Genomic DNA, 14,562 nt, shown 5'->3' with positions numbered 1-14,562 from the left:
CAACTTCTTGCTGCACCTCCAGTGCCTGACAAACTCCAAACCCACAACGTGCAAGACAGGTAAAACCTGCTTCACTGCCAAAAAGAATTTGCTAATTAGCTTTAATCCCATCAAATGGAGTGATAGAATTTTATAGCAATAGAAATCATCTACTAACCCTGCTAGATTTTCTACTCTGAGATGATCCATACACGTCTTCCTCATAACCATTGGTCTGTTATGGAAGGAAAGGAAAAAAACAAAAAAGGAAAGACAAAAAAGGAGAGAAGAAAAATTGACAGAGACCCTGAAGGGAATTTTTAAGCAAATGTCATCACTTATGAAAAGCAAAGGCAGAGACAGAACTTTTCAAAGATACACCAGAACAGGAGCAGTGCAGGATTAGGTCATGATTTCAAACATGAGGACACGAACATTTGTGTCACTGCCTCTAGAACAGCCAAAAATGTCAAGGATACTCCTGCTTGCCCTTTTTGATCCCCCTTTTGTTAAAATTTTTTTTTGCCTCCCCTATTATTACTGGTCTATATTCAAACACTGTGAAGGGAATAGGACACAAAATGGGGACAAAAAGGAGATCACAGACTACAATAAAGGGCATAAACCACTATAGCTGTTTATACCTCAGGCAGCTCAACACCTAAAAAGCTGCAAATTGTAGTAGAGGAATTAATTCTATTTGAGAAATCCAGCTTAGCAAACACGCAGTGCTGGATAAATTCTCTTCTTTTTGATTTTGAGCATCAGAATGAAACCCAGACAGTGGCCATCTGCCTCACCCCAGGATTCTGAGGGCTGGTAGGAGATTTGGGTGGGCTCAGCTGTCCTCCCTGGGGTCAGGAGGGAAAACAAACAAGCCCAGAAGGACTGCTCCATAAACAAGGTGAGGTGCTTCAAATCCCTATGGCAGCAGTGCTGGGAATAAAAGAAAACAATCAGTGACTCAGTCCTGAGTCTGGGAATGTGGTGGTGAAGAAGAGAGGACAGACCCAAAAGTCTCCTCAATAGACAGCATTAAAAGCTCAGGTTTCCCCAGCAATTCACTGTTCAGGTATCACCTCACAGCCAGCCCTGGTTTAACACTGAAAACAAGGAAGCACTCTGTGTATTTGGGGTGGGGGTTTGGTGGAAATTTAATTAGAATTTTCTATTAAAATTAAGTTTTGAAGTCCATGTTTTAATGAGTTCCCAAAATGAAAATCCACTAGAACCAATCTGAATCAATCTCCAAGAGAAATATTTATCATCTGCTATACAGCAGCTTGCATGAAAAATTAAACAAATTAACTTAGAAACCAATTCAGAGCCAAGCTGGGAAAGCTACTTCTGGGAATAGCTTAGAATCTCTATTGAAATGCAATCCTATCACCCCAAATGGAAGGCAAACGTCCAAGTTTCTTTTATTCAAGAACTGATTTAAAATACTGCTGTAGTCTTCTCACACAGCTTGGCTTCTTTCCAGCTTTTACCAGGTTGTTTGTTTTTCTTTTTCCAAGCTCCTTGAATATCTCCAACGCTTAAGAATGGTTAAAATGGATCTCCAGCAGCTGAAGGCAGCGCTCTGTGCAGACCAATTACCTCCACCACCCCTTTTATTGCTACACTGAGGACTTGTTTGCCTTTTTCAGCTGTGCAATATTGACTAAATGTAACCTCAGATCACTATCTGAACCATCCTATTACTTTGTAATGGCACCTTCATTTTTCCCAGATGTGGTATTCCCCATTTGTTTTTACTGTTATTCCATCTTGACAAGTTGTCTCCTGTTTATCATCAGTATTTTCTCTCTAACTCTTGTATGAAACTGCCTTCACTCCCTGCACTCAGCCAGCCAGGCAATACAGACTCCTGGGGAACTGCTTTTCCCTCCTTAAAAAACCCAGATGATGCTGTCTTAGCTGGGAACAGACCAGCTGAGATCCTTCCCAGCTGTCCTGTTCTCTAACCAAGCTCTTTTCCAACTGTACATTCCTTTTACAAGAACGAGATCTGGGCCCAAGGTTTCACTTCATGTCACGCAGAGACAGCCAGGAGCCTCACAGTTCAATTTACAGTAACATCCTTTATGCCCTGAAATAATTACCCTGTTTAGGACCTCCAGCTGCATTGGCATGATGGATTTTCCACAAGCCCAGGGTAACTGGTTATCACTTGACAGTTCAGGCCCTTCTAAAGGAATTTGCCTCATTTGCCCTGTGTCTCCCAGAGTTGAGCCTGAAGCCCCAGCGCTGAGGCCATTTCCCTGCCCCTCTGACCCATCCTCTTCAGAAACCTCTCCAGTGCATATTTTTGAAGGCAAATGCTCCAGGCAGCTCTTGGAGAGCAGGGTCAGTTTTATCAGACCTTGCTGGCCTTTGTTCTAGGCTACATTTACATGCAAAGCATCTGACCCTCATGAAAACTGGAACAAATAACACTGCATGCTAGAGAGGCTAAAATGACTCCATTTTACTTTTCTCCCTTTTGTGACCCTATTTTTCTCTCTGTATTTTCTTCTTGCTTTTGACAAAGGAAACCATTTCACTGTCACTGTGTCCATTTCTGCTTGTAATGTTTTTTTTTTTACCTCAGGCTGCAGCTGGTGCTGCTCCCTCAGGCTTTCTCAATCCCACACCCAACTTCCAGCCCTCAGAAAAATTCTCTGCTCGTTTCCAGAGTGGCAAAGAACCCCAACCCAGCATCCATCTCATGAGCTAAAGGATAAAGCAGGGATTTATTTGTGATAAATAAAAGGATCTCCTCAATGGATCCACCTTGGGCAGCACAAGAGTCCAGCCAGAGCTGCACCCAAGATGAGCCAAAATGGTCACAAAATGAATGACTGGTCACAGGGTCTCTCACTTTTATAACTTCTGGTCCATTTGCATATTGGAGTTAATTGTCCATTTATAGCTTTAGGTTATGAAGTCCCATCCTGCTTGTTCTTCTCTTTTCAGCCCACATTGATTGTGCTCTTGGGCCTGAGATTTGGATGATTTGTCCTTGGTCCCCAGCTGGAGAAGGAATTGTTTTGTCTCCCTGCTCTGTGCAGAGAGCTCACCATCCCCTAACATGAGGCTCAAACCCACACACTAAAGCAGCACAGAATCTGAAAAATAGAAAACCTGAGGCATCAGTGTCCTCTTTGCCTGCCTGGGATAAGATTCACCCATGACAGGGGGTGGAATGAGATGGGGTTTCAGGGCCTTCCTAACCCAAACCATTTGGGATTCTATGACATTCTCTCAACATTGCCTATTTCTGTGTCCAAGTTAGGTAGCTCCAGTAAGGTTTTGAGTTCCCCCATGCTCTTTATGCACAGCACTGAAATAAGAGTTTGCATTATCCCACATTTTGGAGATGAACTGGTGCTCATTATTCCCTAGCAATTGCTGATAGCTGTGGTGTATCCTTGACACTGGGCTGGCAGCTCTCCCACCTGCACACACTCCTTGTCCTGCCACAGTGGCTTTGGAGGCAGAACCCTCTCTGAGACACACAGAAATACATACTGCTTTGGAGTAGTTCTTCTTTTTGGTCCTCTCACTCTCTAATCCAGCCTGCAGTGGGATGAAGAACGTGGGGTGAGATCAGTGAGTGTGTGCACCCCCATGTGGGGCCAGGCATGCACATCCCCATGCAGGCAGAGGAGCAGAGCAGGGCTCGGGGAGCAGCCAGTGCACCCCTGGAGTCAAACGCTCGGTTATTGGGAATATTGCTCGGTTATTGGGAATATTGCTCGGTTATTGGGAATATTCTCAAGTGCTGATGGCACTGGTAAATTTAGCAGCTGTGCTTCCAATCAGCCACGCTGGCTGGGCTCAGTCAATGCACAGCTGTCCATCCTGACTGTATCAATAGAGCCATGCAAACACCCAAACGTGCTGGAACTATTCTGGGATGTAGGTCAGGCACAAAGGGATGCGCTGCGCTCCTGGTTGGAAACAGCGCCGGGAATGAAGGAGAGGGGAAAAGCAGGGGAATCTACAGGACTGCACTGCCCAGTTTGCTTCCTGCAGACACCAGCACACCCAGCTGTGGAAATGTTTTAAACTGAGCTTTAGTCCTCGTTGCCCCTTTCTGTTCTTTCAGGAGCTGCTTTATCTCAGTGTTCCCAGAGCAAATACTTGCTGTCAAAGCATTATTATTAATGTGATTTTGTCCTCTCAAGTGAAGGTAACACAAGCTGCAGCTTTGGTAGGCAGTGTGTTTGTCCTGTCTGTCACTGTCATATTTTCTGGAAAAATCCCTTTGCCAAGGATTTCTTCTCCTGGGAAGCTGAGAAGCCTCAGAGAAAAAATGAAAACAATATTATCTGATTGCTTCTCCTGTGTTTTGCTGCTTTGGAATGGGGTTGGACATTGTTTATCCAACAGGTGGTTGTTTGATTGGTTTCATGTGAATTGTTTTGACTTAATGACCAATCACAGCCAGCTGTGTCAGGACTCTGGAAAGTCACAAGTTTTTCATTAGTATCTTGTTAAGCCTTCTGTCTGTATCCCTTCTCTATTCTTTAGTATAGTTTTAGTATAGCATTCCTTAATATAATATCATAAAACAATAAATTAGCCTTCTGAGAACATGGAGTCAGATTCTCAATTCCTCCTTCATCCTGGGGACCCTGAAAATACCACATCTTGTCACCTTTCCTAGATCTATTTACAGTGAGTTTATGAGATTTTTATTCCTTTCCAGATCTGTGCTGAAATAAATCCAGATGCAGTTGGTCCAACAATGGACAGGCTTTAACAGAGACAGTGTTTCAGGGGAAATCCATTCTGCTCTGCCTGTGGTAACTCCTGAGCTAAACGCAGCTCAGATCTCTCTAATCATTTGTCACTTCTCATCTGAACTGTGTCAGAGCAGGAGGAGAGGAAGTGGCACCCTGACATCACAGACCACAAACTGCCTCAGGATGCTTCCAGATCACCCTGATCTCAGAGCAGTTATCACAACCTGTGTTAGCTTCTTCTTCATGATTAGTTTTTGAACACACACACACACGCTCTGCAACTTGCAGACTATTCTCACCACTGGGTAGGTGCTGGCATAATCCAAATGAGACTGTAAAGGCATGAGAGGAGAGGGAAATCAGAAAACAAAGGAAAACACAAGTTATGTCAACCAAAGGAACTCCCCCAAAACAAAACAAACAACAAACAAACACAAAAATAGGCAGGGAGATGGAAATCCCAACTGAAGAACTTTGATAATGCAGGATTTCTTGCACAAAGGCACAAGTTTGGAAGCTGGGAGGATACAAAACAAGGATGCACAAATTAATCAGGAGTGATTGATAAAATAAGGATGCACAAATTAATCAGGAGTGATTGATAACACAACAATATTTCATGCTGATGGTGTTGGATTAGAGACAGCCAGCTGGGAAGTGGGAGAACCAGGACAAATGAAACAGAAAGGAGACTGAAGAAAGGCTCGAGAGCCTCAACAAACACAGGCTGATGTTACTGAGCTCCCCTAGGAAAATCTGCATGATACAGAACTGAGCTTGCAGAACTCCTGGAACAGGAGTGGCAGGAGCTGTTGATGGGTTCAGGATCATCAGGGAAGCTGCTGAAGAAGCCTCTCCATGGAGGAGGCACAGACACAGCCCTGGACCCCTGGTCCCTGTTTGCAGCACAGTCACAGCTCTGGAGCCTCAGCCCATCTGCTGGCCTGGTCTAATGAATATCTCTGGAGGTTTTGCAGTGTGTAGGGCTGCCTGCTCTGCCAGAAGCATCCAGAAGGCTCCCTAAAAGCTAGCTCAGCACATCTCTGGTGCCTGCAGTCCAGGCATTCACTTCAAAAATATTCCAGGAGAAAAGTGCAGAGTGAAACCCATACAGATCTGTGGGGTGGTGAAGCCCTAGGGAGAAGTGAATGTGTGATATTGGCTCACTTCAGTGAAAACTTCCTGCACAGAAGAGAAGCACAGCTGCAAAAAGGAGCCCCTGGTACCACCAGCCCCTCACAGTGCAAGGAGCCTGAGTGCCAAAGATGGAACAGGAATTTTCCAAAAATGGCATCCTGCAACAATGGAAGGAGAGCCCCCAAAAAGACAGCATCATTCAGAATTCTCCAAGGCATTTTATAAACCCTTCATGGACACAAGGCAACTGATTCTGATGCTGACTTCAGGCTAAAATAGCTCCAAAGACAAACTCGACCCAAGAACTCAGGTGATTTTTTAAGGTTGGTCAAAATTTATGGGGCTTTTGGCTTTGTTATTTTAAAGACAGATGCAGCAAGAGCCAAACCTTCACAGACTGGCCACAGATGTGGTCAAATGACCAAAAGCATCTGCTGTAAATCCACACTGGGATAGTAATCAGAGAGGCTGTGTACAAGGGCCTGGAGTGACAGGGAAGGAAAGAAGGGCTTCAAACTGACAAAAATTAGGTTAAAATTGGGTAATAGGAAGAAATTCTTCCCTGTGAGGGTGGTGATGCCCTGGCACAGGGTGCCCAGAGAAGCTGTGGCTGCCCCTGGATCCCTGGAAGTGTTCCAGACCAAGCTGGATGGGGCTTGGAACAACCTGGGCTAGTGATAGGGGGTGGAACAAGACAAGTTTTAAGGTCTTTTCCAACTCAACCCATTCTGTGATTCTGTCAATTAATTGTGAATAGAACAACTGGAAGATGTAGAAGGCTAAATTTCAGTTCAGACTGGCAAATATTTATGTGCTTCTACAATCCCAGTGACACAAAAATGAGGCAAGGAAATTCTGTCAAAACTTCTCCTGTGCCTGCCAAAATGTCAGCACATCCACCACCAAACGCTGCTTTTTGGGGACAGGGGCTGTGCAACATCACTGAGAAACACCAGGGTGGAAAGTTTCAGGCAGATCCTTCTGTCAGAGAAGGACATTCCTTGCAGAAGTAGGAGGAATTTGGGGCCATCCCACGACGGAGCAGCTGGAGGCTGCTGGTTATCACAGCCTGAGACTGCTCGGGGGAAAAGGGCCAGAAAAGCTCCTCCAAGGCTTGGTGAGGAGGCAGAATGCAGGGCTTCTGCTCTTTAAATGTATACAAACCCCGGGACTGTGCTGCAAAAGCACCTCAGAAAGAATCAGTGGTGGATTTCCATGAAGAGAAGATATTGTAGATGAAATCTCTCTCTGTAAAGACAGAGCCAGTGTGTTTGCATCGTGCCACATTACAGCCAGGGATAAACAACCCATTTGTGTTGTCATCACCTTCCAAACAGACAGAATTGATATTTCAACTGAACTAGAGATCTTTTTTCCCCTCCAAAAAACGCTTCCATATGTCAACATTTAACCCTAAGTAAAATAAACACTGCTTTTCACGTTCTGCTGTGCAGAGAGGCTTTTCTTCACTGAATCTTTGGAGCTTTGAGGCATCTCCTAGCTCTGAAAAGCACTCAAGTTTGTTATCTTGAGCAAAAAAGGTTTTAACAGCATTTCATGAGTAGCAATAAGGATTCCAGTAAAAAGGGAACAAGGCAGCACTTTATATTTTTAAGCACATTTTGTGCAACTTTACAGTGGGATCCCTGAGAAGGCTCTGCAGCAGAATTTTTTTTTTAATGAGTCTTTTAGACAGTATTTAGAAACAGAGTTAAGGTTTATAGAAATGTGTGTTATCTGGGAAAATACTGTCTGGACATTTTGAGGAAAAGACTGTTTGAACTTTTCCTAGAGATGAGTACTCACTGCTTTACTAATCCCACCTCCACAAAACTCAGATGATTTTCAAGTATTTCTAAAGCATTTTTAAAGCCAGTAACCAGTGACAGGACCTGAGGGAATGGCTGGAGCTGTGTCAGAGGGATTTTGGGGTTAGATATCAGGGAAAGGTTCTTCCCCCAGAGGGTGCTGGGCACTGCCCTGGGAATGGGCACAGTCCCAAGGCTGCCAGAGCTCCTGGAGAGTTTGGACAAGGCTCTCAGGGATGTCAGGGTGGGATTGTTGGGGTGTCTGTGCAGGGACAGGAGCTGGATCAATGATCCCCTTGTGGGTCCCTTCCAGCTCAGGATATTCTGTTATTTTATGAGTATTCACCTGCAATTCCAAAGCGCCCAACACTTATTTCCACTGATCAATCACTCCTGGTTTCCTGGGCTAATAAACACTGACCCCACCAGCACTTTCCCCTTCCCAAATTTCCAGTTGCAGGAGTGAAACAGGGGAGCCCACAAGGTGCATGCAGACACCAATGTCTTGGCTGAGTCCCTCCTGCAGGAGTGAAGAGCAGTGACCACAAAGGGTCCTGCACGGGGCACACACTGGAGACAATCAATGATCCACTTGAAAAAACCCGACATGGAACACGTCCAGGACAGTCCCCTCGGAGTGTGGGGGCACAGGGGACAGTGACAGCCACACACAGACATGCACACAGAGGTTGCACAGTTTACCAACCCTCAGGCTTCCACGGCTACCCACTGACATGCGCTCATCTTCATCCGAAGCCTAGCGAGAGAAAGCGTAGAGACAAAAAAAAAAAACAAAACAGTGAAAAGAACACAGGTAACAGGCACTGATGGCTTTGATGGGACAGGAGGAAGGGAAAGATGCACAAACTCAATGTTTTTACAAAAGAATTGCATTGGAAGTATAAGCAGAAAGCAAATGAAATCACACCCTGCCCAAGAAACAGTCAAGCATTTTACTGTAGGGTGAAGCAGGAGCTTGCTCAGGTGTTCCCTGCTCTATGCTCTTGGCCCTTTAATGAACATTAAACACTCCAAACAGGTTATTTCCCCCTTTCCACCCCCTTTATTCTTGCACATTTGAAAAAACTCCCTGGAGTGACTGGGGAGAGAGGGCAGAGAAGTCAGGAAGTGGCTTTGGGGTTTCCACTTGCCAGGGGTGGTGGGAGCTTGTTTTGGTTCCTTTTCTTTTGAGAAGGAAGTGCCTTGTACACTTATACAGTGTCTGTTTTCTTAATCTGAAATGTCTGGCTGAACAGAAAAAGCAAAAGCAGGTACTGACCGAGGCATTTCTTCGGGCTCTACGGGAATAACGCTCACTGTCTTCCTACCAAGGCAGCAGAGAGAAAACAGAGGGAGGTGTTGAGAGGACAGACACAGCAACAGAGCCTTCCAGAAACACACACTGAACTCCAGCCACTCTTAGGAGCCAGTAAAGTTAAACCAAACAACAGGAGGTGACACCCTGTCAAAGCAGAAAAACCCTTCCTCCCTCCTCTGAGACCCCAAAATTCCTCTCTGCTACACAGCCTCTGTGACACTGGAAACGCCATCAGATGTTTTACATTTCAACAAGATGGTTTTAACAAATGGATTTGCCACTGAATTTAAAAACAGCAGTAGAAAACAGCAAAAAAAAAAAAGTTTTAATATTGTAGTCAACAGATTGTCACAGGTGAGCTGATTTCCAAGCAAGGGAACTGCCAGTAAGGTGGAGATATGCTCATCCAGCAAGGATTTGAAGAGACCCCAGTGTGAGTCTGGGGTGGGTGGGTGGTCCATGCAGACCAGTATTTACTGGTTAATTATCAAAGACCAAGGAATTGGGAATTTGGGAAGTTACCTTCCACACTGGAAGCTGGCTGTTCAGTTTTGCCTTTGCCAGTGTTCACTACTCAGTTTTGCAGGGCAAGGCCACAGCTTTCAGCTGGCATGGCTGCTAACTGGCTTCATAAACTTAGGGTTGAAACACATTTGAAGCCAGTGACTTCCAGCCCATTAGCAACTTCATCTCCTATCATGGGTGTTAAAACAGTCAGATGTTGCTAGTGGCCAAGTCTGCAGCTGGTATTCACTGGTTTTAGCAAATTCTAAAATCCAGAGCAGGGTATTATTGGAAAAAAGTGAGGATTGCCACATGGCAGTAATAATTCCTTTGAGGGATTTCCCTGGGCCAGTAAGTGCTAAGGGAAATGAAACAGCATGAGTAAAACTTGCCCACAATTTACCTGAAGGCAGATTTAAGAAGACTCAAGTGGTGATGAAACCCACAAAAAGTAAAATGAGCACAATTACTCCCTGCATCCCAAGGGGCTTTAACAGGTTTTTACCCTAACCTGATCTTCCAACGATAGCGTGGACACAGGTGTGTAAAAAGAGATGGCTCTAACCCAGTCCTTGCCAGTTTTAAGCTGATCAAAACTCACATTTCAGTTGGAAAAGCAAGACTGTGGGATTGCTTGGAGTGGAACTCACACTCCCAGTGGATGAAAATACCTACTTGGAGGGATCTCAAGCTCTATGAACTACACAGAACTGCCACATGTAAAAGTTGTTGAGCTACGTTGATCAAGTCCTACCATCCATTGCTCGATGTCTCCCCACTTAGTATCCAGCCCATAATATTTCTACAGACAGAAAAGGGAAAAAAACCAGAATTTAGATGAGAAAAGCAGACACAGAACATTTAGGCATGCACTGCCAGGCCTTGGCCAAGCCACACAGCTCCACATGACTGTGCCAGTGAGAGCTGTGCTGCGTGGCACCGGAATGAATGCCTGGGAAAAGCTGCCTGGAAAGGTGAAAGGGGACTTTGGGCATCACCAAGGTGCTCAGCAGCTTCCTCTCCCTCAGCACTGCAAAACCCCCTGTGCTGGGGGAGAGGAGCAAGGAGAGTAATGAGTCTTGAATTCCTGACCCAGTTAAGTCAAGACTCATTACAAGGGAGGCGAGCACAGGTCACTTCCAGGATGAAAATTGCTGTCAAATCATGTTTCCCGTAAAGGTCTGTCAAACTGGGCAGACAAGTTGGGCACAACTCATCTCTGGGCACCCTGATTTGCTGCATTAGAGCTCCACAGAGCTCCTTTCAGAGCACCAGGCTTTTTGCCTACGTTTGACCCACCTGAGAGCAGTGGCAGCACCAACAAGGGTACAAGAGGACAAGATCCACCAGTGCAGGCAAGACAACACTGGGAACTTCCCAATGAACTTGAATTTCCCCCAGACAGCAAGTTGTTCAAAGATCCACAGGTTTAATGGGACTTTTCTTCCTCCCCAAAGAAGCCTGCAAATCTGGTCTCAGGAATTTTGTGTTTTTAATGGTGTCCATTAAAATGATTCCTGTGTGAATTAAAATCACTGGCTTAAAGCGCAACAATAGGCAAATGGCAATCCTACTTAATTAAGGAAGAATATGTATTTTAGAGCTTTCTTACAGGCTTGAGGAAGCAGGAGTATCAACAGCCAAAACCTTAGGAAATTATTTTCAAAAAAAATCAGGAACCTGTTCTGTATTGCACTCTGGTTTTAGCATTCGCTCAATGGTATTAATGTAATTTTATTTTCACCCTTAAAACCTCATTCACCATTTACTGATAAACCAAACCAAACAGCAGCACGTTCTTCAGTGCTGTATTACTTTATTCCCACTTCAGATTCATAACCCATGCACCAGCTTGTTATAAAAGTAATTGTCATGCACATCTCAGCTTGAGAATGATCCCTGAGAATTCCATGAACTCCCAGAGCTGTGTACACGATGAGAACCTACAGATTATATGCTTTGTAGTAAAGCAGGTCAGGTAAAGCCTTATTAGAGGCTTTTTAGCCATTAACAGACTGAGAACATTTTCTAACACTAAACATCAATTTAAAAAACTGAAACACAATATTAAAATGGAGAATCCTTTTTCACGCATAGGAAGGATCCATAAACACATTGTAATTTTTTTAGGGTTTGCTGCTTTCTTTTCATGCCCTCTCACTGTCTGACACTGGTTTATGAATTCAGCCTTGCAAAAGGCAGATAAGGAAACAGCCCTTACAAGACTTGCTATGTCACAGTTTAGGTTCCACTTACAGGCTTTTCCTTCTCCATTTCAAATTACTCAGCTACATGCTTAACATCCCCTGAAGAAAAATCTTAATGAATGAGACTGCCAGAGACTATTTTAATTTATAATCTTTTAAAGAACACGTGTCATACTGGACTGAACTGGCAGCTTTTGAGCTCTCAAGTATTTTGACCCCTCACAGCCACTTTTCTCAGTTCTCCCTCTACACCAACTCTTCTGTTCTGCCCCAGGGGCCTGATTCCAATGGGTTGAAGGAGGAAATGCTGCTTTTCTATTCATTCAGGTTTCAGTTAGAGGCCCTTGCTGGACTCAGGTTCCCTTCCACCTCGAAAAGTGATATTACAATTCAATAATTAATGATGTTAATACCACTGAGAGAGAATTCCAGATGCGATTCGCTCACTGAGTGCCAGCGAAACTGCCGGACTCACAAACTCACCATGGGATGTTGGGAGCATAACCCACTTATCTCCTCATCCATGTCAGGACACCAACAGTAAACAACCTCCTTGGCTCCCAGGGGGCTGCTTCTGCACCAGGAGGTTAAATTAATTCCCATAAAGAAGATTAATAAGGAGCCTGTCCATCCATGGGCAGACACTGAGTCACTCAGCGCGCAGTCAACTCCAGAAATAAAACCAGGAGTGAGAGGGACTTGTTGCCAAATTCATGGGGCCAGGATTAAATACCAGAGCACATGATTTGAGCAGCTCTTTTCATATACATACACACTCAAAGAGGAGAACAGCACTCCCAAGAAGCACATGCAGGGCTGGGTCAGGCTTTGAAACATGCAGTTAGGGCAGCTGGAGTGTCAGAACAAAACCAAGCACACTGTGGTTTAGGGAGACATTCAGCACTCAGCAAGCAATAAAAACACTCAGGGAAAAAAAAAAAAAGAGAAATATTCAATAAGGTAGAAAATGGCAGGCTTGAAGAAAAATGTGCTTTCTCCCTCCCTGGAAAAAATCCTTGGGAGTTATTTCTGTTTCTAGGTGCCACTCAGCTCACATGCTGAAAGTGTAGAACAGCCAGGCTGTTATATTCAGTTCTTTTCAGATGTCTGGCTGTTATTTCAGCCAGACATCACGACACAAACCCCAAAATCTCTGTTTCTACATGGCAAGTGACCTCAGTTAGAGCTACTGTTATCATCCTCTTTGCCATCATTGTGGAAAGGAAACTGGGAAGAGGGAAGAGATCATGACTTTAAACTGAGATGACAGAGGATTAAACAATATAAAATCACGTTTAATGTGTGGGTTGAAGGCCATACAATTTATTTACCCAAGGATTATGAATTCAAACACAGCATCCCTGATTTCCTTCAGTGACTTTGTGCAAATAAAGTCATCTGCAAGTCATTCTTCCTGCTGGCACCTGTTAAATGCTTGCCCAGCCTGAAACACTCCAGTGATTTTCTTGGCCTTCAGCACATGAACAGAGGTGACACAGGGAGCCACTGTGCCCTCCTGTGACCCTGCTTTGCCAAGTCACTTCTCTGCTATTGCTTATCCTTTGCCAAACAGGCTGTAGAAAAAAATCACATTAAGTGCCTGACCAGACACCTTACATGGGTCATCTTCCCCCACTGCCCTTGACTGTCCACCCCACAAGGTTATGGGAGGGGAGGGCAGAATTACACAGAAATTTGCAGCCTGCTGGGCATCTCCCACTCTTCAGAGGATTTCCAAGGTTGGACTCGAGGATCTTGGAGGTCTTTTGCCACCTAAATGGCTGTGTGGTTGTGAAACTGTAGCAAGACTCACAGGGTGGGAAGAAGAAGGCATGCAAACAAGAAGGAAAGCGAGCAAGCCCTACCTTCTGCACCTGATAGATCTGGGGGGAAAGGGAGAGGAAAAAACAAGGAACAAAGCTAGCATGAATGATGGATACATAGCAATGCTCCACAGCTCCTTCTGGAGGGAAAAAACAGCATTTATAGAGAAAATACAGCAGAACATCAATACACAGAAGAGCACAGTGAAGCCCTGTGGATTTAGGCAGGACAAAAGCAGTGTTTGCATCGTGGGCCTCCTCCACGTGACTGGCTAGAGCACAGCATTCCTGTTCCCATTCCCACCAGGCTCTGGGGTGCACATGGGACATTTTATCCCCAGGCTTTGCACCAGGCCAGAGCCCAGCCCAGCTGTGAGCCAGGACCTCTCATTTTTCCAGCCTTGCCTCCAAAACAGGAATGGATGCCCAAATACTCACCCGGGACAAGCTGTGTATCTACCAGCACAATAAAAGCAAACAGCATTAACTACAGATCAACTGTTCCTCTTTGGAGGATAGAATTTGTCCTTGAGGGATAAATCACAGTTACAAAAGCACCAACCCAACACCTCTCACCTGTGCACAGCACAGTGCCAGTGTGTGAAAATTCCTGGGAAATTCCTTGCACGGCCTTAAAGGATCCCTGCAGGTTGTTCTGTCAATTTTTAATATTTCTGTGGAGCCTCACACTATTTTCAGGCTTTAATAAATGCCCTGCTGACACTGTTGTTCCATAGTCTTGGAGCATTTTGATAAGACACAAAACCTTTACAGCCACTCTACTGCACCTGAATTTTGTGCTCTTGGAGAACTGCCCTTGACTGATGAGCTTTGTGAATCCACATGAAAACAAAAAACAGTTTTTTTCTCACATCTTTCCTGAAACCAGAAACATTGCTGGTTACCCCAAAGAACTCTTCTTGTTCAAAACCACCTGGCTGGCTGCACAATCCTCTGGGGGCAAGGCAGTCAAGTCCCCCAGATTTTGGGGTATTTGGAGGATCCCTGGCATTCACTGCTCTCAGGGATACCTCATGGGAACCTGGATCCCAG

General features: G+C 44.8%; 1 protein-coding gene across 30 annotated transcripts in view; it reads right to left on the bottom strand.

The window, feature by feature from the left end:
• The window catches only part of LRRFIP1 (LRR binding FLII interacting protein 1), a 106,171-nt gene that overhangs the window by 39,695 nt on the left and 51,914 nt on the right, over positions 1-14,562 (bottom strand). For 8 of the 30 annotated variants that reach the window (XM_077181009.1, XM_077181016.1, XM_077180999.1 and 5 more), the window contains exons 3-9: positions 13,552-13,569; positions 10,234-10,281; positions 8,937-8,981; positions 8,364-8,414; positions 5,012-5,044; positions 3,493-3,540; positions 158-214 (exon numbers count right to left, since the gene is read on the bottom strand). The exons of 3 other annotated variants lie outside the window; for them this stretch is intronic. In XM_077181009.1, the coding sequence (XP_077037124.1) occupies positions 158-214; positions 3,493-3,540; positions 5,012-5,044; positions 8,364-8,414; positions 8,937-8,981; positions 10,234-10,281; positions 13,552-13,569 (300 nt within the window). The remainder of the gene's footprint in view (positions 1-157; positions 215-3,492; positions 3,541-5,011; positions 5,045-8,363; positions 8,415-8,936; positions 8,982-10,233; positions 10,282-13,551; positions 13,570-14,562) is intronic. 19 more of the 30 variants (XM_077181006.1, XM_077181010.1, XM_077181013.1 and 16 more) reach the window with 8 other exon arrangements.

The sequence above is a fragment of the Agelaius phoeniceus genome, chromosome 7, assembly GCF_051311805.1.
Source record: "Agelaius phoeniceus isolate bAgePho1 chromosome 7, bAgePho1.hap1, whole genome shotgun sequence".
NCBI classification, from domain to species: Eukaryota; Metazoa; Chordata; class Aves; order Passeriformes; family Icteridae; genus Agelaius; species Agelaius phoeniceus.
This window is presented reverse-complemented; position numbering and strand designations above follow the sequence as displayed.